The sequence below is a fragment of the Phocoena sinus genome, chromosome 3 (assembly GCF_008692025.1).
Source record: "Phocoena sinus isolate mPhoSin1 chromosome 3, mPhoSin1.pri, whole genome shotgun sequence".
NCBI lineage: Eukaryota > Metazoa > Chordata > Mammalia > Artiodactyla > Phocoenidae > Phocoena > Phocoena sinus.
Window position 1 is genome coordinate 103,447,519 of NC_045765.1, and position 21,297 is coordinate 103,468,815.

A 21,297-nucleotide genomic window follows, 5' to 3' on the forward strand; every position below is an offset into this window, starting at 1 on the left:
TATCACTATCCACTGAATAACTGGCAAGCAACAGAACTTGTTTTAGGTTTTTTGCTCTGTTTTATTTTAAGGCATTAAACTAGGAAAATGCCAGCATTTTAGCTTACACTAGCCTCCAAAAGAGGAAAATCATGCTACTCCAGAGTTATCCGGAATGGGAAAACATTTACACTCAGAAATAAAATGAAAGACTACTTTCTATTATGCAGAAAAAAAACCAGCTGACATTCTATCATATGTTTTTTTCTATTAACTGGTTTTCCTAATCAAGTGAATGAAGTCCAACCTGAGTTTTGGGACAAGCAAAGAGTTTACCAAGAATTTTAAAGGTGAGAAGTAGGAACCAATAATTACAAATAATACCAACTTGAGAACAACCCAATTATTTTGGGGTAACATTATTAATAAGTCTCAGGTAAAAAGGTTCTTAAAGAGTGACCTATTAAAATGTCTCATTGATAAAAAACGGTAATATATTTTCTTTTTCTTAGATTAAATGTTCTGCTGTCCTACAGATAATGTATGGATTTAGCAAATTTGCTGCAAATAACTTGTGCATAAATAATCAAAAAATTACATAATTTTGGAAGGAAATAAAAAGTTATTAATTTATATTCACATTTGACACTAGCTAAAGAATTCTTGGATATGACTACTACTAAATTATATTAAATGTCTTATAATTTTAAATATTACAAAGTCAGAAACTTTTATATAATTTTGATTCTGATATATTATCAAGATTTCAACTCTCCTTGCCAAAAGTAAAACTAAAAATTTCTCACAACTTACCTGTTATAATATCGACCTCCCATCATAAACTGATTGTTTGGTGTTGGACATATTTTAAATCGCTGAATATTTTCATTGGTCCGAAAATAAAGTGAATAGTCACCAGGAGTATTATCTGATGGCCTCACAAGAAAACTGCAGACTTGACCAACTATAAAAATTAAGCTGTTAGTTTTATTCCCTAATTATCAAATTAAAAAAGAAAAAGCGTTAAGTAGTACAATTACAAAATACATTCAAAAGTCAAAAACATATGTAAAATTTTCACCAGGAACTTTTGATTGTTTTGGTTTGTTTTTTTTTTTTTGGCTGCACTGCACAGCTTGCAGGATTTAGTTCCCCGACCAGGGACTGAACCTAGATTTCATTGCCAGGGCAATGAAAGGGCCGAGTCCTAACCACTGGACCACCAGAGAATTCCTGAAACTTTTTAAAAATAAAGATAATTTTAAGGCAATTTCTTTTTGTATTTTCTGGTTTATGAGGCACAACCATCCATGATGTTGCTTGTCTTTATTACATAAAAATACAGGGCAGAAATGTGCAGCACTGACTTCTGGTTAACAAGTCTACACCTGTCATAACTTGGAAAGAACACTCTAACCACAGATGGGGTTACTGGCTAAAACTACTATATTCTGTTTGCAAAAGAAAAGTCTAAAAAAGTTAAAGTGAATTTTACTTAAGAATACTCTGTACTTAAGTAATGCTTCTGATTAAACATTAAAAAGTCATAACTATAATAAAATAGTACCAAAAGCTTACAAAAGTAGATTCAAAACAACTGAAATATTTGTGTACCCAATCAAAATCAATACACATGCACTATATTTCATTTAACAGGCACGATCTTGAATAGTCATACAGAAGCAAATTATCATGTATTAAATATTTTCATATTAATTTTAGAGAAGTCTTTTTGACATCTGCAATTGGCAGTGACTTTTACCACTAAGATGCTTTTTTACCTTTTCTCTGTTTAAGTCCTAATAACAGAAAAGATCAGAACTTGATGGCTTTTAGGAAAGCACAATGAACACTTAGAATATCAGACATCATTTTTATGTAAATTACTAATAGTTCCAATCATCTATCCAAGGCATTTACTACCAAGTAATTTCATGTTCAATACAAAAAATAGGAATTACTGCAAAACTGTGCATGCAAGTGCTTATGTGTATTTTTCCTGGGAGAAAATCATCAGACTCTTAAAAGAGCACATGACCGAAAGAAAATAAAAACTAACGTAAGGAAATTAAGTTTAGCTCTTTTTCAATTTACATGTCTAAAACAAGACTGAGTGCCTCAGGTATTCGGTGGTGCAAGTACAAAATCATAAGTGTATATTCAAAATTCAGTAAATTCACTAAAATAAATATTTTGGTCCCACTTTGAAAGCAGGTACCATGTCATTTTGGTTGAGCATTTGGTCTCTGTTACTACCATATAGAATTACCATGTTCTTTAATGAATTTTTAACCTATATCCCCACAATAAAATTGAATACTTCCTAAAACTGCCATAAATCTTTCAAAAGAGCTAACTATTAATTACATTAAAGGCAATGCCTTATGGCTTGAACAGTAACTCAGATAAGATCTTTAAATGATCAGTGGTTTATTCATCATATACATTGAACTCTGGTCATTTTTAAAGAACTAAGATCTTCTAAATTACAGATTACTGCTTAAACTTCTCTCAAGTCCTTCTAAAGTATGGTTTCCTGAAGAGATATTTGGTAACTAAATTAATTCAGTCTTAAATTTTAGTTAGGATAAGTGATAATGAAATAGTTTTTGTTTTAAATAATAAACCCACAGTACAATTCAATTTTTATTTTGCATATCTCTGTAACCGCACAGTTTTAGGAAATGTTAAAATCAACATATTTTAAATAAGGCCCAATTTTAAAATTCTACAAGTATACAAAGATAAATGCAAGAACATTTGCTGCACCTGAACAGCAAGAAAATGAAAACAACATGATATTCCTCTATAAGAGACTGATAATAAATTATGGTATTTGTACAATGGAAAGCTTATGGTCATTAAAAAGAATAATGAAAATTTATATATGCAGATACGGAATGATTTCCCAAAATACATCTTAACATGAAAAAAGTGTGTTGTATGTTCCTGTGAGAGCATGTGGGGGGGTATGTGTAGCGGGGTAAGTAGGGGTGAGGAAGACAGACATGAAACTTCTGGAAAAAACACTCATCTGGCACTGCTTCTAAGGAAGAATACAGGGACCTGGTGCAGAAGGAAAACGCACTGCACTGAATTTTATACTGCATGTTTTCAACTAAAGAACACCCAAAACCAAGAACACCAATTTCTCTATGCTGGGCAAGAAATTACAATATACATAAATATCAAGTGAATGCTAAAGGCAAAATACATGATAAATGGTTGGTTCACTTTTTTATTCTTTTTAAATAACAACATTAGAAAAGGAAAGTGAATATATAAATACCTGTCATTAGTAAATTATAAGCTTCTTGTTTGGAAATTTTCCCATGGAACCATCTTGAAAAAAGAATATATTAAATATGTAAATCAAAAGTCTTTTTTGCTGTTATACCATCAAAACTAAACAACTAACATAATAAGTTTAATTCAAGCTGACATAATGAAATAAATGCAATGCAATTGATCAAATGACCTCATTCCTTTTACATTTGTTACTACACTTTGTAAACATGCCTAAGTTCAATAAAATATAGAAAAATTAGGGACTATCTATTATGAACTACAATTTCCATGTTATTTACCAATACAAAAACAGCAATGATTTTAATTCTGATAATGACAAATTGTTAAGCTTACATCATAGCTAGCATTCTTTTTTCTTTTTATTAGGAGGGGGGAGTGGTGGAGGTAGAGCCCACCAGAACTGCCCAGAAAAAAAATTAGTGGATTAATTTTTCTCATACTTCTCTCAAAGTGAATTTCTCTATAAGTTCTCTCTTCAAATCAACATGGTTGATTCATACTTTACTGAGAGCCAGAAAATAAGACTGAATGATGAGAAATAATAGATACCAACATCAAGAACTGAAAGAAAAGAATGACTTAGTATTACTAATTCTATTTGAGCTAATGGCCTATCATATCAGATTGCTAGAATATTTAATATTCTGCATACTTAAAATAAGCCTTTAGTAATTATTATAAAAGGCATTATAGTCAAAATCTACTGCATATAATAACTAAAGTATTTAAATAATTTACCTTAAAATGATATATCTGGTTTAAAAAATTAATTACTAGTAATTACTTAAAATCTCTCATCTGAAGAACTATTATCTATCTTGCTGATTAAGACATGTTATATGTTAATACCAAGCTGACAACTCCAGATTACCTCTCTACCACTTTGCCATATATTCTTAGGGTCTATAATTATTTTAATTGTGGCTTAAAGAACCAGTTGGAAAGTAAAAATACTACAAGACTAAAATATATAAATGCCCTAAAATCCAAAGTTACAGGTTTAGAGGCTGTTCATACTGTTTTAAATTATCCATATTATTACTGGTCAGAGTATAAAATATAACTGAATTTTTACCTTTTCACATGAATAAAATGTTAAACTTTTACTTTCTCTCTTTAACTTTATTCCAACCCTTAACTCACTAATTCAGATTTCCTGAGGCTCACAAAGCTAATTATGAATAATTTAAAACAAGTATACAATAACTGGAGCAGTCCAGGCTGCCTTAAAAGGCAGTAAAGTTCCATACTGCATTCAAACACAGCTGAAATGACCATTTACTACAAATGCTAAAACAACATTTCTATATTCTAGTAGATAGTTGATCAGATGACCTCAAAGGCCCATTCTATATTTCTCTATAGCTAGAATAAAGGAGAAAGGGGGAATCTGAAAGGGGGAAGGGGCAAAAAATAGCGTTTAGAGAACAAATTGGCAATACTGTTTTCTGAAAGGATTGGATCTGAGTTTCCTCATTCAGGCATTACCACATGTAAAATGAGTATATTTCAAGCACATGGTTTGTACCAATAATAGAAAAATGAGACTGTGACCTTAGGAAGTCCCCATTCTAGTAAGAAAAAGGAACATAAATACTGTATAACTATAAAAAGAATGTAGAAAATATAACAAAGCACAGTGATAGGTACATGCTGAGGGCATTTTTAGAATAACAGAGAAGGGCACCAATTCTGTAGGGTGTATAAGGGGGAAGATAACAGAAGACTTCTTGGGAAGAGTGATAAATGGGTTAAGTCTCTAAGTCAGAATAGGCACTAACCAAACACAATGGAGGGGAATTCTGGCCTAGGAAGTAGCTTGAGCGAAGGAGAAAAACAGTACTGAGCATTTGAAGATCTACAAGCCGGAGAGTAGAATATAAAACTGGAAATGACAAGAGATAGAGCTTATAAAGGACACAAGACCTGGATCAGATCTTTTCAGACTCTGCTAAGGTAAAGAGAATCAGGCAAGAATTTTACGTGAGAAAGTAATACAGTCAGACACATGTTTTAAGTAGATTATTCTAGCTGTTAGAAGAAAGGATTTGATGAGACTAAAGTGTCAAGCAAGACCAACTTAGAGGTTTTCGCTACATCAAAGTCCTGGTACGAGATGAAAAGGGCCTGAACTAGAATATGGTTGCTTAAGACTGAGAAGAAGGCACACATTCAAGACATATTTTAGAAGATAAAAACAGCAGGACTTGGTACTTGTGTCATGGAAATATGGAGCTGAAAAGGAACACAGCTAAAGTTATACCATCTATTTAGTCTCAAAAGGCACTCGGGGATGTTACTGAGGATGCTTCACTGCCAGTCAACACCTTAAGAAATCAGAGGGAGCTGACAAATACATAAAATAAACCAACAATGCAAATTTAGCTTATGCTAAATACCAAATAAGTTGAAAACTATAAAGTTCAGAATATGGAATGATCACAAATGTATTAAATTTTAAAAAAAGATTTCCCAGTGAAACTGGGATTTATATTTTATAAGAAAACTGGATATAGCTTTAAATGTTTATTGGTATTTGACCTCTCGTTTTTTTCTTTTCTTTTTAAAAAGAATTTATGGTATTATTTTAAATAGGGATAAAAATATAGATTTCTTGCTTCTCTTGAAAATCAGGAGGCTTTCATAACACTAGACTCACACACTTTCACACATCAGTTAGACGGGTCACCTCACTGCCGGCAAACACTGTCTAGTTTTTGACTTCCTGCAGTCTTCTGTGATACAAACAGTAAATGTTAGTTTCCATTTACTACCACACTTGCAGTGTTATTTTCTTACAGTAGCCAAACATTTCCATGTTCCTTGATTGCTATCAAAGTGGGAAAATAAGAAAGATCAAGATTATTGTAATTTGAGAAAAATGGGAATATATACACCTGACCCAGTTCATTTGCTTACATTATCTGTACGCCTCCTCCAAACATTAATTAGAATTTGCAACTCCTCACATAGGTAGTGAGAAGACTTCAAACTAGTACTATCAACAAAGTACAGTCTCACTGATGAAGCCTACTTTGCAGCTACACAGAACAATAAGGAAAATGAACTCAGAAAATCTCATATGTTCCACTTAAGAAAGGGTGGGAACTAAATTAGATGACTGAAAGTGGAGTATTCAGTTTGTTTTCATGTTCTGATGGTTAGAATTCAGAATAAGCAAACCCTCGAGAGGCAAGCCTTAAATTCCATCCATAATTGCCGACAGGAAGGAAAGAAAAAATATTCCACTGAAAACATTAGATGAACAGTTTATTAAAATAATATGAGCAAAACAGAATTTGGATTAAGAGTTAAGCCCTTTAGATATGGGGAGGGGGAAGGGTAAACTGGGACGACGTGAGAGAGTAGCATTGACATATATACACTACCAAATGTAAAATAGATAGCTAGTGGAAGCAGCTGCATAGCACAGGGAGATCAGCTCGGTGCTTTGTGACCACCTAGAGGGGTGGGATAGGGAGGGTGGGAGGGAGATGCAAGAGGGAGGGGATATGGGGATATATGTATACATATAGCTGATTCGCTTTGTTATACAGCAGAAACTAACACACCATTGTAAAGCAATTATACTCCAATAAAGATGTTAAAAAAAAAAAGAAAAAAAATTTTTTTAAAGTTAAGCCTTTTAAAAGAAAACATATATACAAATAAATATCAAGAGGGATGAGAAGGACACTAAAAATATCTTCAAGGACATTAATAAAATTAGAGCAAAGCTGAAACACCATGTGGAGTGATCTCCCATAAAAGCAACTAATAACTTCTGGAATATAAGAGAAAAATGTAGCAAATAGTAGGAATATAAAATAAGAATGTGGCAAGTAGTAGGTGTAGTAATACCTGGTCTTTGAATTAGTCCTTATACTTAAAATCAGCCTGAAAAAATTATGAAAATAAAGTCCTTGCAGAATCTTATTAATATGGTAAAGAACCATAATTTGGGGGAAAAGCTCTCTGACTTTAAAAAAACAAAACAAAAACGGAACCATAAAGTACATAAAAGATAATGGCAATAAAAACAAGAAACACTATGAATAAATCAATAAGAAAACCAAAAAAAATGTGAGGAATTATGACATTCATAATGTTATTAATGTACTGTTTATCAAAAAGTCTTTAGTTTGGTGATATAAGAGTTATATGTAGGTATAAGCCACCTTCATTATCACTAGGTCCTTAAGAAAATAGTTAGAAATCAACTTAAGCCAAATAAAAAAAAATGTTTAAGTCAGCTCAAGAAGTATCAATTTTCTTTTAAAATATTTTTAGATCAAAGTTTTCCAATTAGTAAGTTTACAATATATTTTTTTCCCCTTTAATAGTTAACACAGACTTACATTTTGCCTTCATGTGGATCTTCTTCCCGGCCCTAAAGGGAAAAACATTAAGACAGTTTTTATGTAATTATTAATATATTTTTATTAAAATTAATAAAATCTTATCTTCAAACATATCTACACCCTGACCTTCATATTTATTTATGTATATACAAGAAAAGGTGCTTCTATTCATGAAAGGTCTTTCCAAAACTCTCCCCCTTAGTCCTCTTCTCTTTTTGTTGTGATTACTCTAATCCAGGCCCTTCTCCTCTCTTTTCTTAAACTATTAACAGCCAACTAGTATAATTATCTCTGTGCCCCATCCCACCCCACCACTCCAATCTGGATTCATCAGTTTCAACTGCAACTTTGCCCTGCATTAAGAAACACCAAACCACACCAAACAAAAATAAACGAATTTTAAAAACCAGACCTTTAGTACCTCTCTACTGCCCACAAACTCCTCAGTTTACAACCAGAATCCTTTACCAAATGACTCAAGTCTACGTTTCCTGTCTCATACTACCATTTCTCTTTAGGTATCTAGACCATGGTCACTCATAAACTACTTCTTTGCTAATCTACATTTTCCCACCACTGTAGCTTGCTCTTTTTTACTTAGAATGTCCTTTCCACTCACTACTTCCTACCTGTTAGTTAAAACCTAAACCATCTAGGCAGGATCTATCTCAAACACTACCTCCTCAGTAAGACACTGAGTCCCTAAAACATAAACATGAACTTTTACTCTGAATAGAAAAGACATCCTTCTTTTTCATCTTTTGAACTTTACCCTACTCTATTTGATATTGCCATTATTTAAGATATACTAGGTGATACTCATTCCATTATCGTGGCTATAAGCATCTTAAGACCTGAGCCATTTTTTTGTTAACACTGACTACCACAACCACTAGCACAACGCATGGCACATAATTTTCACTGAATATCTGTTGAATTGTAGTCCTAGTACCCAGCACAGTACCTGGCATCAAGTTTCCATTGAATAACGAAGGAAAGGGTAGAAAAATGAACTAAGTACACATGGATTTACTTCTCTAAATTTGGTCCTCACTCAAATATCAAATATCTAACCAAATTAAAATCAAACACTTGCTAAATGCCTTCTATATTACAAAATGCTAAAAACAAATTACATAAAAACAAAATGCATTATCCCTGCCCAAAAGGAGTTAATCTCTATATAAGAGGTTTACAGAATAAATTAATTTTAAATGTAATGGGATATAAAGTTAACAAGGTGCTATGGAAACACAGGAGGAAACAACTTAGCCTAAGAAAGGGTGTGAAAAAAGGGGCAACATCTGAGCCGAATTGATAGATGAATCAAATTTTACAAAGCAGTTTAGCAGGGCAGGAGTGTCAAGGAAGAGGGAAAAGAATAGGCATAGAGACATCCATTCATTCAACAAACATTTACTGAATGCCTGCTAATGCCAGACATTATTCTAGGCAACAGGGACACATTGAATCAGAGACAAAAATCCTCACAGAGCTTACATTCTGGAATTAAGACATAATATAGTACAAATGTGCTTGGAGAACAGTAATGAAAATTAGAATTTCAGGGTGGGAACTTCCTTAAATCCATCCAGCAACCAAATGTCTGAAATCTAGACAATCTCCAAATGGCTCTCCAATCTACAAGGATTCACTATGTTTCAATGAAGACCATTATGAAAAATTATTCTAAATACTGAAGTAAAAACTGTTTATAATTCTAACTTGGAACCATTCCACTACTAATTCAAAGTATGACCATATTCATTTTTAACAGCCACATCACATTGTTCACTCACACTGAGTTGTTAACTTGTTCTCCTTTTTTTTTTCTTTCCTTGTATGTTAGGTCATGTCTCCTTATCTTAAACTGGGCTTTTGTTTTCCTTTTTCCCCTATATTCAATGGATAACTTTCACTTATCCTTATTAAAATTTATCTTGTTAAATTTGACCCAGAGTTCCAAGAGCTTGAGAGAAAAGTTCAACTACACCTCAATTCCTTTAAATAATCAGAATAATGGGGGTAGGGGGGTTACAGCAGAAAGAAAGTCCAACATACTACTAAGAAACTTTGTAGTAAAACTAACGTAGATGTTAAGATTCTTCAGTTTGAACACTTCCTGTCCATACAGAATAAACATCACTCTTGCTGTAGAGTACAGAATTCTAATCTAGGAATTAGTTCTAATCCCAGCTCTTCCACTAAGTAACTATGTGACTATGAGTATGGAACGTATCATACCATTTCCTCAACTCCTCCCACTTTTCCTCAGTATGTTTTACTGCTACATATCAAGATCTGGCTGCCAGAATAGGCAGACAAGAGAATTAATAGCAAAGAAAAATATTCTCCACTGCCGTCCTCCTGGAACAATAATAGAGCACACGTTTCAGCATATTATCAGGTTCAAGGCATAATTTAAAAACAGTCACTCTGAGGGTTGTAAAAAATAACAGACAACCATTCCATCCTGCTGGACAAATCCAAAAGAGAAGAGTGAATTCCAAAACTATAATACAATGTTTAATATGTTTCAGTGATACTCAATACTGTATCTGAAATGCATATGCCGCTTGAACGCTGATCTGTATCTAAAAATGCACAAACACGATTATTTATAGTGTCTAAGACTACTGATAATGTATTTTGTGATGACATTGAAAACAAGGGAAATATTCAAAATACAGAACCATGTGATAATATATGTGTAATATAACTCCATTTTTCCAAGGTTACTAGAAAATTATACATATATTTGGGAGATAAAGTGTTTGAAAGCAAACGTGCAACCATTTGAGATCCCATGATCAGTTGGACATAACATCATTTATAAGGAAGACCAAGAAGACAAAAAGGGATACAAATAAGCACACATGTTAATACATTTTTAATTCTTAGAAACTCATGAAAACATCCTGAAAATTGGCAACCACAGATTAAAACATGATAGCTTGGTTGTGCTATTTACAAATAAATAGCATTACCAACAGTAAATACGTTTTAATGAAAAATTACTTGTACTTATGAATTGAGGTTTTTCATAAAAGAAATATATCCATAGCTAATTTCCCTGATTATGGACAAGTTCCAAAATTTAAAAAGTATTTAGAATTCTGAGGAGAAGAAAAGAACAAAACTTACCACCTCTTCTACTAGGTCTTCAACAATAAGACCTTGTTCATCTGTTCTTAGATTTGTAACCCACATCCATCCATCTTCTAACTCGTTATGAACAATGAACATATCTCCTTTTAAGAAACTGAAAATAGCAATTATGAAGTTATTAAAATTAAATAAAATTTTTAAACATGGAAATTTAATTGATTATGTAACCACCTCACAGAGATAATATGATACTGGAAAATGCAAGGGGTTAAAGTCAAATACTCTAGATTTTTGTCCTGTTTCTGTCATCATCTACATGTAAAAGACACTTATCTGAATCTTAATTTCGACACGCATAAAATGGGTTTAATAAAGGTACCTATACTATCTGTATCACTGGATTATTGTTAGATTCAAACTGGAATTTATGTAAACAGTAATTATACATATATTACAGGCTTTAGGGTGTAACTACAAGAAAACTGAACTTTAAAATTTAAGTTTCAATGTTATTACTCTTTTAGATATAGGTTAGACATAAAATTATAAACATAAACTAAATATTATTAACTCATTCCACATATACAAGATAAGGTTACTTTAGAAGAAGTTTATTTTAAATAAGCATAATTAGCCTTATCACACAGATGCTTATGAGAGTAACGTTTTTCTCATAAAAAAGCATTAGGGTTTATTTAATTCACTCAGCTATCCATGGTCCAACAAGTATAGCATTCTTTCTCCAAAAGTGGTACCAAGGGGTATATATAATGAGAATGCATGCATGTTTTTTCTGTTACCAATACCTGAGTGGAGGGGTGTATACACAATCTAGTTTCTTTTAATTGGAATCTAGATGTTTTCAACCTCCACACAATCACAGGATTAAAAAGCTGTTGATGTATGTCATCAATATAAAACCATCAGTAATTCCTTGAACTTTTCCTTTTAGGCTTGAACAAATGCCTTTGAGTGCTTAAGGTTTTAAGATTGACTGGATGCTACCATTGACCCTGTATCTATATCCCTATCTGTAATATATATGTATTTTTAAAATAGATTTTCCTTTAAGTCTTAATATTCACAAACCAAAGTTATAGTAAGTAAATCTCTTCTCATACCTTTGAAAACTTTGTTTTTCTCTAAAATATCTGAAGCTTCACTGTTACTTGGACCAGTTCAAGGATAAAAACTTGTACACGATGCTTCAGATGCACTCTTTTTGAATAAGCACAGAATACTGCATTCTACCTTGATTCTACAACTCTTAACAATGACCAGTATTTCACTAGCTGAAAGGGGGCAGACATTACCACTTAGCCAAGCATAAATTGTTCCTTTCTGGAACCAACCACCTAAATAAATACATTAAAATAGAAGTCAGAGAAATGAGAAATGACAAGTTTCACTTTTGGTCAAAAGCAGTCCTAAGATTTTTTTTTTTAATTTTGACTTGTTTCTATACTACAAACTTTTTATGATGCAAAAAACAAAAACATGAAAAATAAAAAGCTTACTGGCAGAAATATCATAATCCTAAGATTAATTATGCATTATTTTGCATTTTTCCTCAAAACAGGTTAAAGTGCTTTATTAAATCTCATTAATCTTCAGATGTTTTTACTTTAAAAAAAAAACAAAACACTTCTCAGGTATATATAAATTTAAAAAGACTCATAACTTCATACATATTTCTGTCATTCTAATTCTTGTTTAAATTTTCATCTTCCTAGATCAGAAGTACTCAATTTTTGGAAGGTCTCTCAGGACCCCTTCAGTTTTAAAAAGTGATACCCTACCTAACAGGCTTTCATTTATTCACTTACATGGATTATATCTATTGATAATTACCATATTAGAATTTAAAATGTAAATGTTTAAAAATATTAATTCCTTTTAAAATAATAATATACCCTATTAACATGGTAACATAAAAAATGAAAAATAATTATAATCTTTACAAGTTTAATAAGAATGTTATTGTCTTGCATTTTTGCAAATCTCATGTCTGGCTTAACTGAAAACTATTGGATTCTCATATCCATTTCTTTATTCAATCTGTTGCTATATCGTTTTTTTGCTTAAAGTATATGAGGAAAATCTGGCTTTATACAAATATGTAGTTGTGAAAGGGATGAGTATTTTAATAGCCTCTCAGATAATTATAGATATTCTATTACATTAACCCCAAAACTTGACTAGTGGTACTTTCTTGGAGCTTGGTTGTAATGTGGAATCTAAAACTATGTATCAATGAACTTTCTGTACCATTCTAATAACCTCTATTGGTCTATTTTGCACTGTGAATGGATCTTTTACCCAGCCATAATTTTGTAACATCATGCATTGATCATTTAGAAAATACTGGTTCACTGAGCTATGCAGATCATCCAGATATAAACACATTATACAGTATCAAAACATCACATTCTTCAACATCAGCACATTTCATCAGAAAAGTCATTAAGTATCTAGGAAGCTGTCAAACTCCTGATGGCAAATATAGGGTCTCCAAAATACTAATTTTTCCTCGAAAGCTCAAATTGTCATTGGCAACAAATATTGCCAGTTATTTCCCTTGAGGTAACAGATTCACTTTGTTCTTTAAAAAAATAAAAAAGTCAGATATTCAAGTCTGAATAACCATAATTTGCCTGTCAGCCATTCTCCTTAGTGAAAATGATGTGCACAAAAAAAAAAAAGCAGCTAGTTCAGCTCTCAAAGCACCTCTTTTCCTCAAGACATTGAACCGTGGTACACGGTAGAGGTGCTTTATGAGTATGTCCCATTTCATCACAAAGATATTAAAAAGATGTGTAGCCATAGGTTGAGATTTATAAACAAATATTTTTTATTGTCTCACCAGGAACATTCATAAGCGAAACTGGATTTTTTTGTTTAACTGCAAGCATGGGGCAGTGAAAAACGATATACATTTGTTACCACTGCCTTGATTTGTGCTAAGACACCAGCAGTTTTACTATCCATGGCTTCTGAACCATCATGTAAATGTCACAGTGAAAAAGGCAAATTATGTCCTAGTATTATTATAAAAATAGTTTTGATCTTATGAATCTTCTGAATGGATCTCAAGGATCCCCAGGGTTACATGGATCACACTTTGAGAGCTGCTGTCCTAGATGATCCCACTGGGAATTTACAAATTACCCAAAATTCCCGAATTTGCAGTTCAGTGCTGTTTTTCTTTCCCTTCTCTTTCTTTCACTGGCTTTTCCAGCTTAGATCACAAAAAAAGGTGTGCCAATAAGAACTAAATGAGAAGTTATTTTGAGGACAATCATATAAAAATGGAATGCCTACTTGGAGATTTCAGATAGTTGAATCTTTGTTTTTTAAAATACCATATTTCCAGAAATTTTTAGTACCTCCCAAAAGTTATCACTACATTTTAAATACTGCTGTTGATTTCAGTGAGAAGCTGTAAACTCAGAATCAGTAATTATTCAAAGTAGCCTTAACATTTTACCAATAATAAACAAACTTTCTATCAGAAAGCTAAACTTATAGAAAGATACAGATAATTTGATAATAATTATCCAATTATATAATAAATCAAATTCGATAGAAATAATAAAAACAAATTATATATAAGAACTCTCCTCACTTTGTCACAGATAGTCTAATGAAAGCTAAGTTATTTCTCCTGTCATCTTCACTGTGGCCTCTCTGATCCAAATTCACAGTCTGAACAGATAAGCCAACACAGGGGGACAGGAACAATGGACTTGATATTAAGGGCATGCTTTGCTGGATGCTATTTCCTCAATTTCCAAAACCTTCCTAGTCCAAGAGCAACAGATTTTCAGTCTTTCAAATGCCTGTTTCAAATGCCTATAAACGAGATTATATTATAAAATACCTTATTTCATCAGTGTCTGGTACTTTTGTGTAAGGGAGAATGGCTCGAACACGCCTTCTATCTTCTACTGGCTAGAAACCATAAAAAAATTGATTTACAAAAGATAACCTTTCAAAAAAAAAAAAAAAAAAAAAAAAAAAGATAACCTTTCTATGTCAAAGTCAAATTGGGTATGTCCACACAAAGTTAAAGCCAGTAAAACTCCACATTATAAATTCTGTAGGATCATTCAAACTATTTTTTACTGAGGCTCTAAATACCCAAACCCTGGAAATGCTCATCTTGTTTTGTTGTTGTTTGGACAGAAATTCTTTTAACAGTATAACCAATATGTTTTTAATCAGGTAATATGAGTTATCATTTAATTTTAAATACACTACGCAACATATAAAGTAACCTTTCTCCAATGATACAGAAGACATTTCAGAATCTTGCAGCAACTTCAGCATTAGCACTGTGATATCAGTAATTACTCCTAATTCATTCAGAAATATTTGTTAGGGTATCACCATACAGTACGATAAAAAAAATCTAGTAACTTAAATACAAAGTAACAGAAAAATTACTTTCTTTTTTTAAAGAAGTTGCCAGTTATGGTCTGACACTACAACCAGAATTAAATCTTGAATTATATTACAATAAACGTCACAAGAAACTGAACAAGAGCTAAACCCATTAGTAAAATGAAATAATAAAGTTTTGAAAGGTATTTTACTTGCCTCTGGAGGTGCAACTGGATAAAGCAATTTTTCTCCTTTAAGCAAACAGGAAACATGACTGTAATAACCTATTAGGTCTGACAGAGAAGAAAAACGTCTTCCACCAATGTAGTAATCCCCACACATAGCAATAATCCTATTTGTACAGGAAAAAAAATACAGTAAAACAAAAACCTTTATAACCAATTTTTAAGACCAAGTTCCATATAAATTATAAACCGATAATTTTCATACTTTTCCTTTATCTGCATCCTTATATTAAAATACCACTTATTAATACCTTCACCATATGCAAATTACTTGAGGTTATTATTTCTTTTGAAAAGATATATGTATGCATTTGATATGAAATACATATCTGACTTATAAACCTCAATTACATAATTCATTAAAATATTTATAAATCCATCCTCAGATAACTCTTCTTACTTTCCATATTTAAGACAAAATAGCAATTTTAATTAGTTTTCTTTGGCTAAAAGTAGTTTACAGATCTCTTGAAATATTTACAGAGTATAATAATAATTTCACATTTTACATGTGATATGACAGTACTCTTAAAGTCTATTTTAAAATCTGAAAATTAAGGGTATACAAACATTTTATCAGTTAACTTTACAGGCACTAGATAATTTTTTTTCAATGGCTCCCATAAAAATGAAATCAAAGACAATAATATATGTAAATATATTGATACAGACTTTGATATCTGTACTTGAAAATCTAGACGCCTGTTTAATTGAAATGAATGCAAAGAGTTTCAGAACAGTGAAGCTAAAATGAATTAAACTGCACTCTTAAAATACTGTTTCTATATTTTTCTGTTACTCTGTGGTCTGAAAGTATACATTTCCTTTGTCTCTGCTTTACCACTCAAAGTTTCTTTGTAATTCTTTATACTTTAAAAGTGATAACTACACTTATGATTAGCACAAAAAAGTCCAATGATACTGTTTTTTAAAAAAAAGTAAGCATTCAATAGTATCTACTCTAAATCACTTATTAAATCATTTCATTGAAAACACATTTCTTTCTCCATTATTTAAATGTCACTAAAGCAGGTATATTTATGAATACTACAGCAAAATAGCTACAGTATGTAGCCTCATAGTAGGAATAAAGACTTACCTAAAATGGTTGACAACATTTGTCTGGCTAAGAAATGAAAGTACAAAGGACCCTGGCCTCCGATCACTCTCTCTTATAAGGTAACTTCCGGACTTCCCTGCCTGCCTGAGGCGTTCTTCTGCTATAGTTCTATCAAGTTTTCCATGATACCACCTAAGAAAAAAGGTTTAGAGATTAGAATAAAAATAGCAACCATAAAATTACTATTGGCAGTTGAAAAACATACTACTACAGATTTTACATACCTACATGTAACTTAGACATTTACATTTTACTCTGAACCAGTCATTCCAATTTTAACTCAATTGTTTTTAATTTCTCAGTCTCTCAAAAATAATTCATTTACTCAGTTTTTAATCTGTTCGATAAGCTCAGGTCTAATCACCTCACATATTCACCTCTTCTATTTCTGCCCATCTCTCTACCTCCAGGACTGTCTACCTGTTCAAGATAAAAACATTTATTACAATCTAATGCCTACCTAGAAAAATGAGAGTAAGATGGGCAAATGGAAACAAATGGTTCATTTACTACCTCTCTATATACTAAGGAACCAAGACTTGATATAACAAGGCACATGGTACCTGGGAGAAAATAAAACTTTATTCCATTTTAATGTTTGTGCCCTAAAATAGAAAAACAGAATGACACTGTCTAAAGGCTGCTATTCTAATTTCCTATTTCAATATGAAGCTGATTATTCTCTTTTGTCTTAAGATAATCCATTCCATAACCACGCATTTGAACTCTTCACATTTATTTAAAAAACATGTGGGAAATACTGGGTTGGCCAAAAAGTTCGTTTGGTTTTCCCATAACATCTTACAGAAAAACCCAAACGAACTTTTTGACCAAATCAATAAATAATACCTTTGTCCCTTTAACTTTCCTGCTCTCAATTTAACTATCTTCTACCTACCAGACTACTAGATGATTTGCTTAAATGACTGGCTATACCATGGCTACAATTCTAGCATTATCCATACTACCAATCTACGCCTATAAAAGCCACATGGATTGATATAAACAGAAGCACACTTAGAAACAGACTGGAATTTTCATATGGTCATGGTAACAAATCTACAAAGCAATTGTTATGAAATATTTTTACACTTTCCTTTGGTACTTGTCTAACTTGAAACATTCAGAGGAAAATAATAAACATTCATATTACATTGATATACTTAAATATCTAGCCATAAGTTGACAGTCAAGACTATAATAGAACTATGACTATTTTTGTAAGATTGCTGTAATGAAAGCTTACATTGACTCCTTAGTTTATTTAAAAAAAAAAAAAACTTAGAACTTCCCCGAAGAATTATTGTTAATTTTCTTCTAAAACCCAACCCATTTATTTGACAGTTTGTGTATAAGACAGAAATAAAATAAATGATGAAAAACAATCATGAAGCTTCAGTATAACTCAATAGAAAAAAACATAATTGTAAACCATTAGTATTAGAGGAAGAAAGGAAAGAACAATAAACATTGCATTCCTCTAAAATTCTAGTCTAGTTCAACCACTGTCTTTGAGGCTACTGACAAGCAAATTTAGCTTTTAAGAGCTGTTTGTAGTTTTTTTTTTTTTTAATTCTAATAGGAAAAGCTTGGACCAATGATCATTAAAAGTTCCTTGAAGAGCTAAAATTTAATGGTAGATGATCAGGACAATATTTTGAAATTCTAGGCTAGAAATTTATTTAACTGTGAAAATATATGGGACAACCTTGGAATGTGAAGCTGGTACATTCCTTATTACCTTAAGTAGTGGAGCTAACCCACAGAGCAGATTTACACATTGAACAAAGACAAAATTAAGGACAATTTTAAACAAAGTACCTATTTTTGTATACTTGATACTTGTTAAATTTCTGGTGTGTTTTAAGCAAAATGTCAAGATTAAAAGATTTTTTAATCTCATTCATCTTGTGAACTCACCATAAGATGATACACAAAGGTGCATGAGGCATTACACAACAACTAATTTATAATAAATACCTGACTAAAGACTTTTATATATTTGTGATTTTCAGTTTTTACATCTATGTACTTTCTATAAGATTCTGGCATTAAAACAGGTATTCAGTTCAAGACAGAGACATAAATCTTAATAAACAACTTTGTTTCCTGATTATTAGTAATTCCTTTTATGCCCAAAACTCTTAAGTTTTGAACACATTAGGTAAAACATGTCAATTCTTGATTATGACTATAAACTGAAATTAAGTTATCCAATAATAGGCTTATGAGCACATATGTAGTTGAGCGTGATCCTCAAAACATTCCATTGTTACAAGTCTCCAGCTGTTCTAGGAAAAAACTGAATGGTCTTAATCAAAACTTAGAATTTCTTGAATTATCTTTATTGTTCACTTCAAATTATCAAGGTGAATCATACTAACAAGAATATTTTAAATATCTGCACAGATAGGATGGCTGCACTGATACCTCCTAAACGTCTTCAGAAGAGATTAAGCTGACTGGTGAGACTAGGACTTATCAGAAACCTCCATAATTATGGTCAAGTCTCTATACTTTGTACCTCATTACTATCACTTGTAAAAAAAAAGGAACATAATCTCCATCTCAGCCTTAGAACACATTAAATATTTGTCCTAAACTCCTTCAAAGAAAAACAAAACTGAAAAAGCACTATATAGGCTGTATAGTATAATGGTTAAGAGTAAAGACTCCAGAGTCACTGCTTGTGTTTGAATCCTAGCTCTGCCACTTGGCTGTACAAATATAGGCAAATTTCTTAATTTCTTAGCCTGAGTTTCCTCATCTAAAAAAGGCACATAATAACAGTACCTGGTTCATAGAAGGCTGCATGATATTATTATAAATGAACTAATACATATAAAATTATATACATATAAATTATATACAGTATACACAGACTATGGGGCTAATTCAGCTTCATCAATGAAAATATCAAATTTTATACTGTTGCATAATGGATGATTAGATCACCTAAGCCTCTGTTATCTTCCTACCTTCCAGTCCTGTTTACACTGCATCTAATTTTGGGAAGAGAACGGGAGAAACAAATCTTCATTTCTGCTAAAACATTGATTTTTAAGAGGAAATTTCTTTTTCCAAAGCGCCTTTTTTGAACAGTAACAGATCATACATATTAATTGACATTGGAAGCTCCAAAGTATTCACAAACTAGAAATTCTTCCACTTCTGGCAATTCTAAAAGGAAACCCTCAAATAGCCCCACTCTTTCCCCAATGTGGATATATTCTTTGGAGGAATGGCAAAGACAATATGCATTTGAGATACTGTGACTTAAATTTGCCTAAACTAATAATAAAATATCTAATGTTCTATTTAAAAGTAAACTATCCCTCTCTCTTGTTCTCTCTCTCTTTCAAGGAAGATTGGGAAAAGAAACCGCAGGAAATTTAAGAAGTAAATACATTTTTCTCAGCTAGTTTTGCAATTTTTGGTTGCGAAATCTTACAGACAGATATGGAGTCTCTTGATTTCATTTTCTTAGACACTACACAATCAGTTTATATAAAATAAAACATCCAAGATGAAACTACGTATTAAGTAAGTCAACAAGAAAAGAGACAAGTTGGAGAAGCTGCAGGAAATCATTTTACTTTTAAATTTGGAATCACATGAATGTTTTTATAAACATGTTGTACATTGGTGCAGTATATTTAAGGGGCCTTGGGAGGGCTTTTGTGTTTTTTAGTCTCTCCTAATCAGGTAGAATAATATAGAAATCTATACAATGAGAAAACAACCTGGTGTGAATATAGACAGATACAACTCAAACTACACAATTATTTAAAACTAACGTGACAATACTAAATGGAAACTGTCTACTACAGTAGAAAACAATTAAAATAGCACTACCATCAACAAGCTTCCTTTGTCTAAAAAGGAAACTAAATTGAAGTTCCCAGCAGATCACTTTTACTTTCCACTATGCTCTTCTTCCTAGTTATGTCACTGACAGGCACCGAAGTTCTCAGAGAGAAACGTTAAGTGCAGAAATCTAATTGCCAAACAATCTCTTGTCACCTGAATTACCTGGAACTCTGTGTGCCTGATCATACCATGAACTTTTAAAGTTTTTCTGTAACTCTCAAAGATGTTAATCATATTTTCTCACACATGCTGTCCTTTCTGAAATTAAATTGGTTATTTCAGTCTGGTTAAGACATATACTAAAAACATTTGCTATAACTACTATAAATCTCCTGAAACCTCCATATTTCTTTTTTTTTGCGGTACCTGGGCCTCTCACTGCTGCGGCCTCTCCCATTGCAGAGCACAGCCTCCGGAGGTTCAGGCTCAGCGGCCATGGCTCATGGGCCCAGCCTCTCCGCAGCATGTGGGATCTTCCCGGACCGGGGCACGAACCCGTGTCCCCTGCATCGGCAGGCAGACTCTCAACCACTGCACCACCAGGGAAGCTCTCCATATTTCTTTTTAACTAACATAGTCCCCACAGTCATACAGTCTGAGCTGGTGGTCAAGAAAAATAAACTGACTTTTTAAAGTGAAGGCAAAGTAAAGATACCTTATAGTAAATGATTTTATTGTCTTTTTTTTCCCCCACGTTGTTATGCAGACAGGCTAAAATTTGGTCACTAGTAAATTCACCTGAACAACCACTGGACTAAGCATAAGAGGTGTAGTGCCCCTTAGACCACTGCATTACTTAATAAATATTCATGTGTATGTTTGACATCTTGAGTATATTTGTGTGTCCAGGCAAATAAGAAGTATGTATGTATGTATGTGTGTGTTTGTCTATGCATTTAGTTACATATCTCAGATCAAATTA

General features: G+C 32.2%; 1 protein-coding gene across 3 annotated transcripts in view; it reads right to left on the minus strand.

Moving 5' to 3' along the window:
• RASA1 (RAS p21 protein activator 1) overlaps positions 1–21,297 on the minus strand; it is a 109,720-nt gene that overhangs the window by 42,471 nt on the left and 45,952 nt on the right. For 2 of the 3 annotated variants that reach the window (XM_032625925.1, XM_032625927.1), the window contains exons 2-8: positions 16,485–16,637; positions 15,357–15,492; positions 14,638–14,708; positions 10,794–10,911; positions 7,647–7,678; positions 3,269–3,321; positions 793–943 (exon numbers count right to left, since the gene is read on the minus strand). In XM_032625925.1, coding sequence (XP_032481816.1) covers positions 793–943; positions 3,269–3,321; positions 7,647–7,678; positions 10,794–10,911; positions 14,638–14,708; positions 15,357–15,492; positions 16,485–16,637 — 714 coding nt within the window. Of the gene's footprint in view, positions 1–792; positions 944–3,268; positions 3,322–7,646; positions 7,679–10,793; positions 10,912–14,637; positions 14,709–15,352; positions 15,493–16,484; positions 16,638–21,297 lie in introns of all 3 variants that reach the window. The other variant, XM_032625926.1, reaches the window with a different exon arrangement.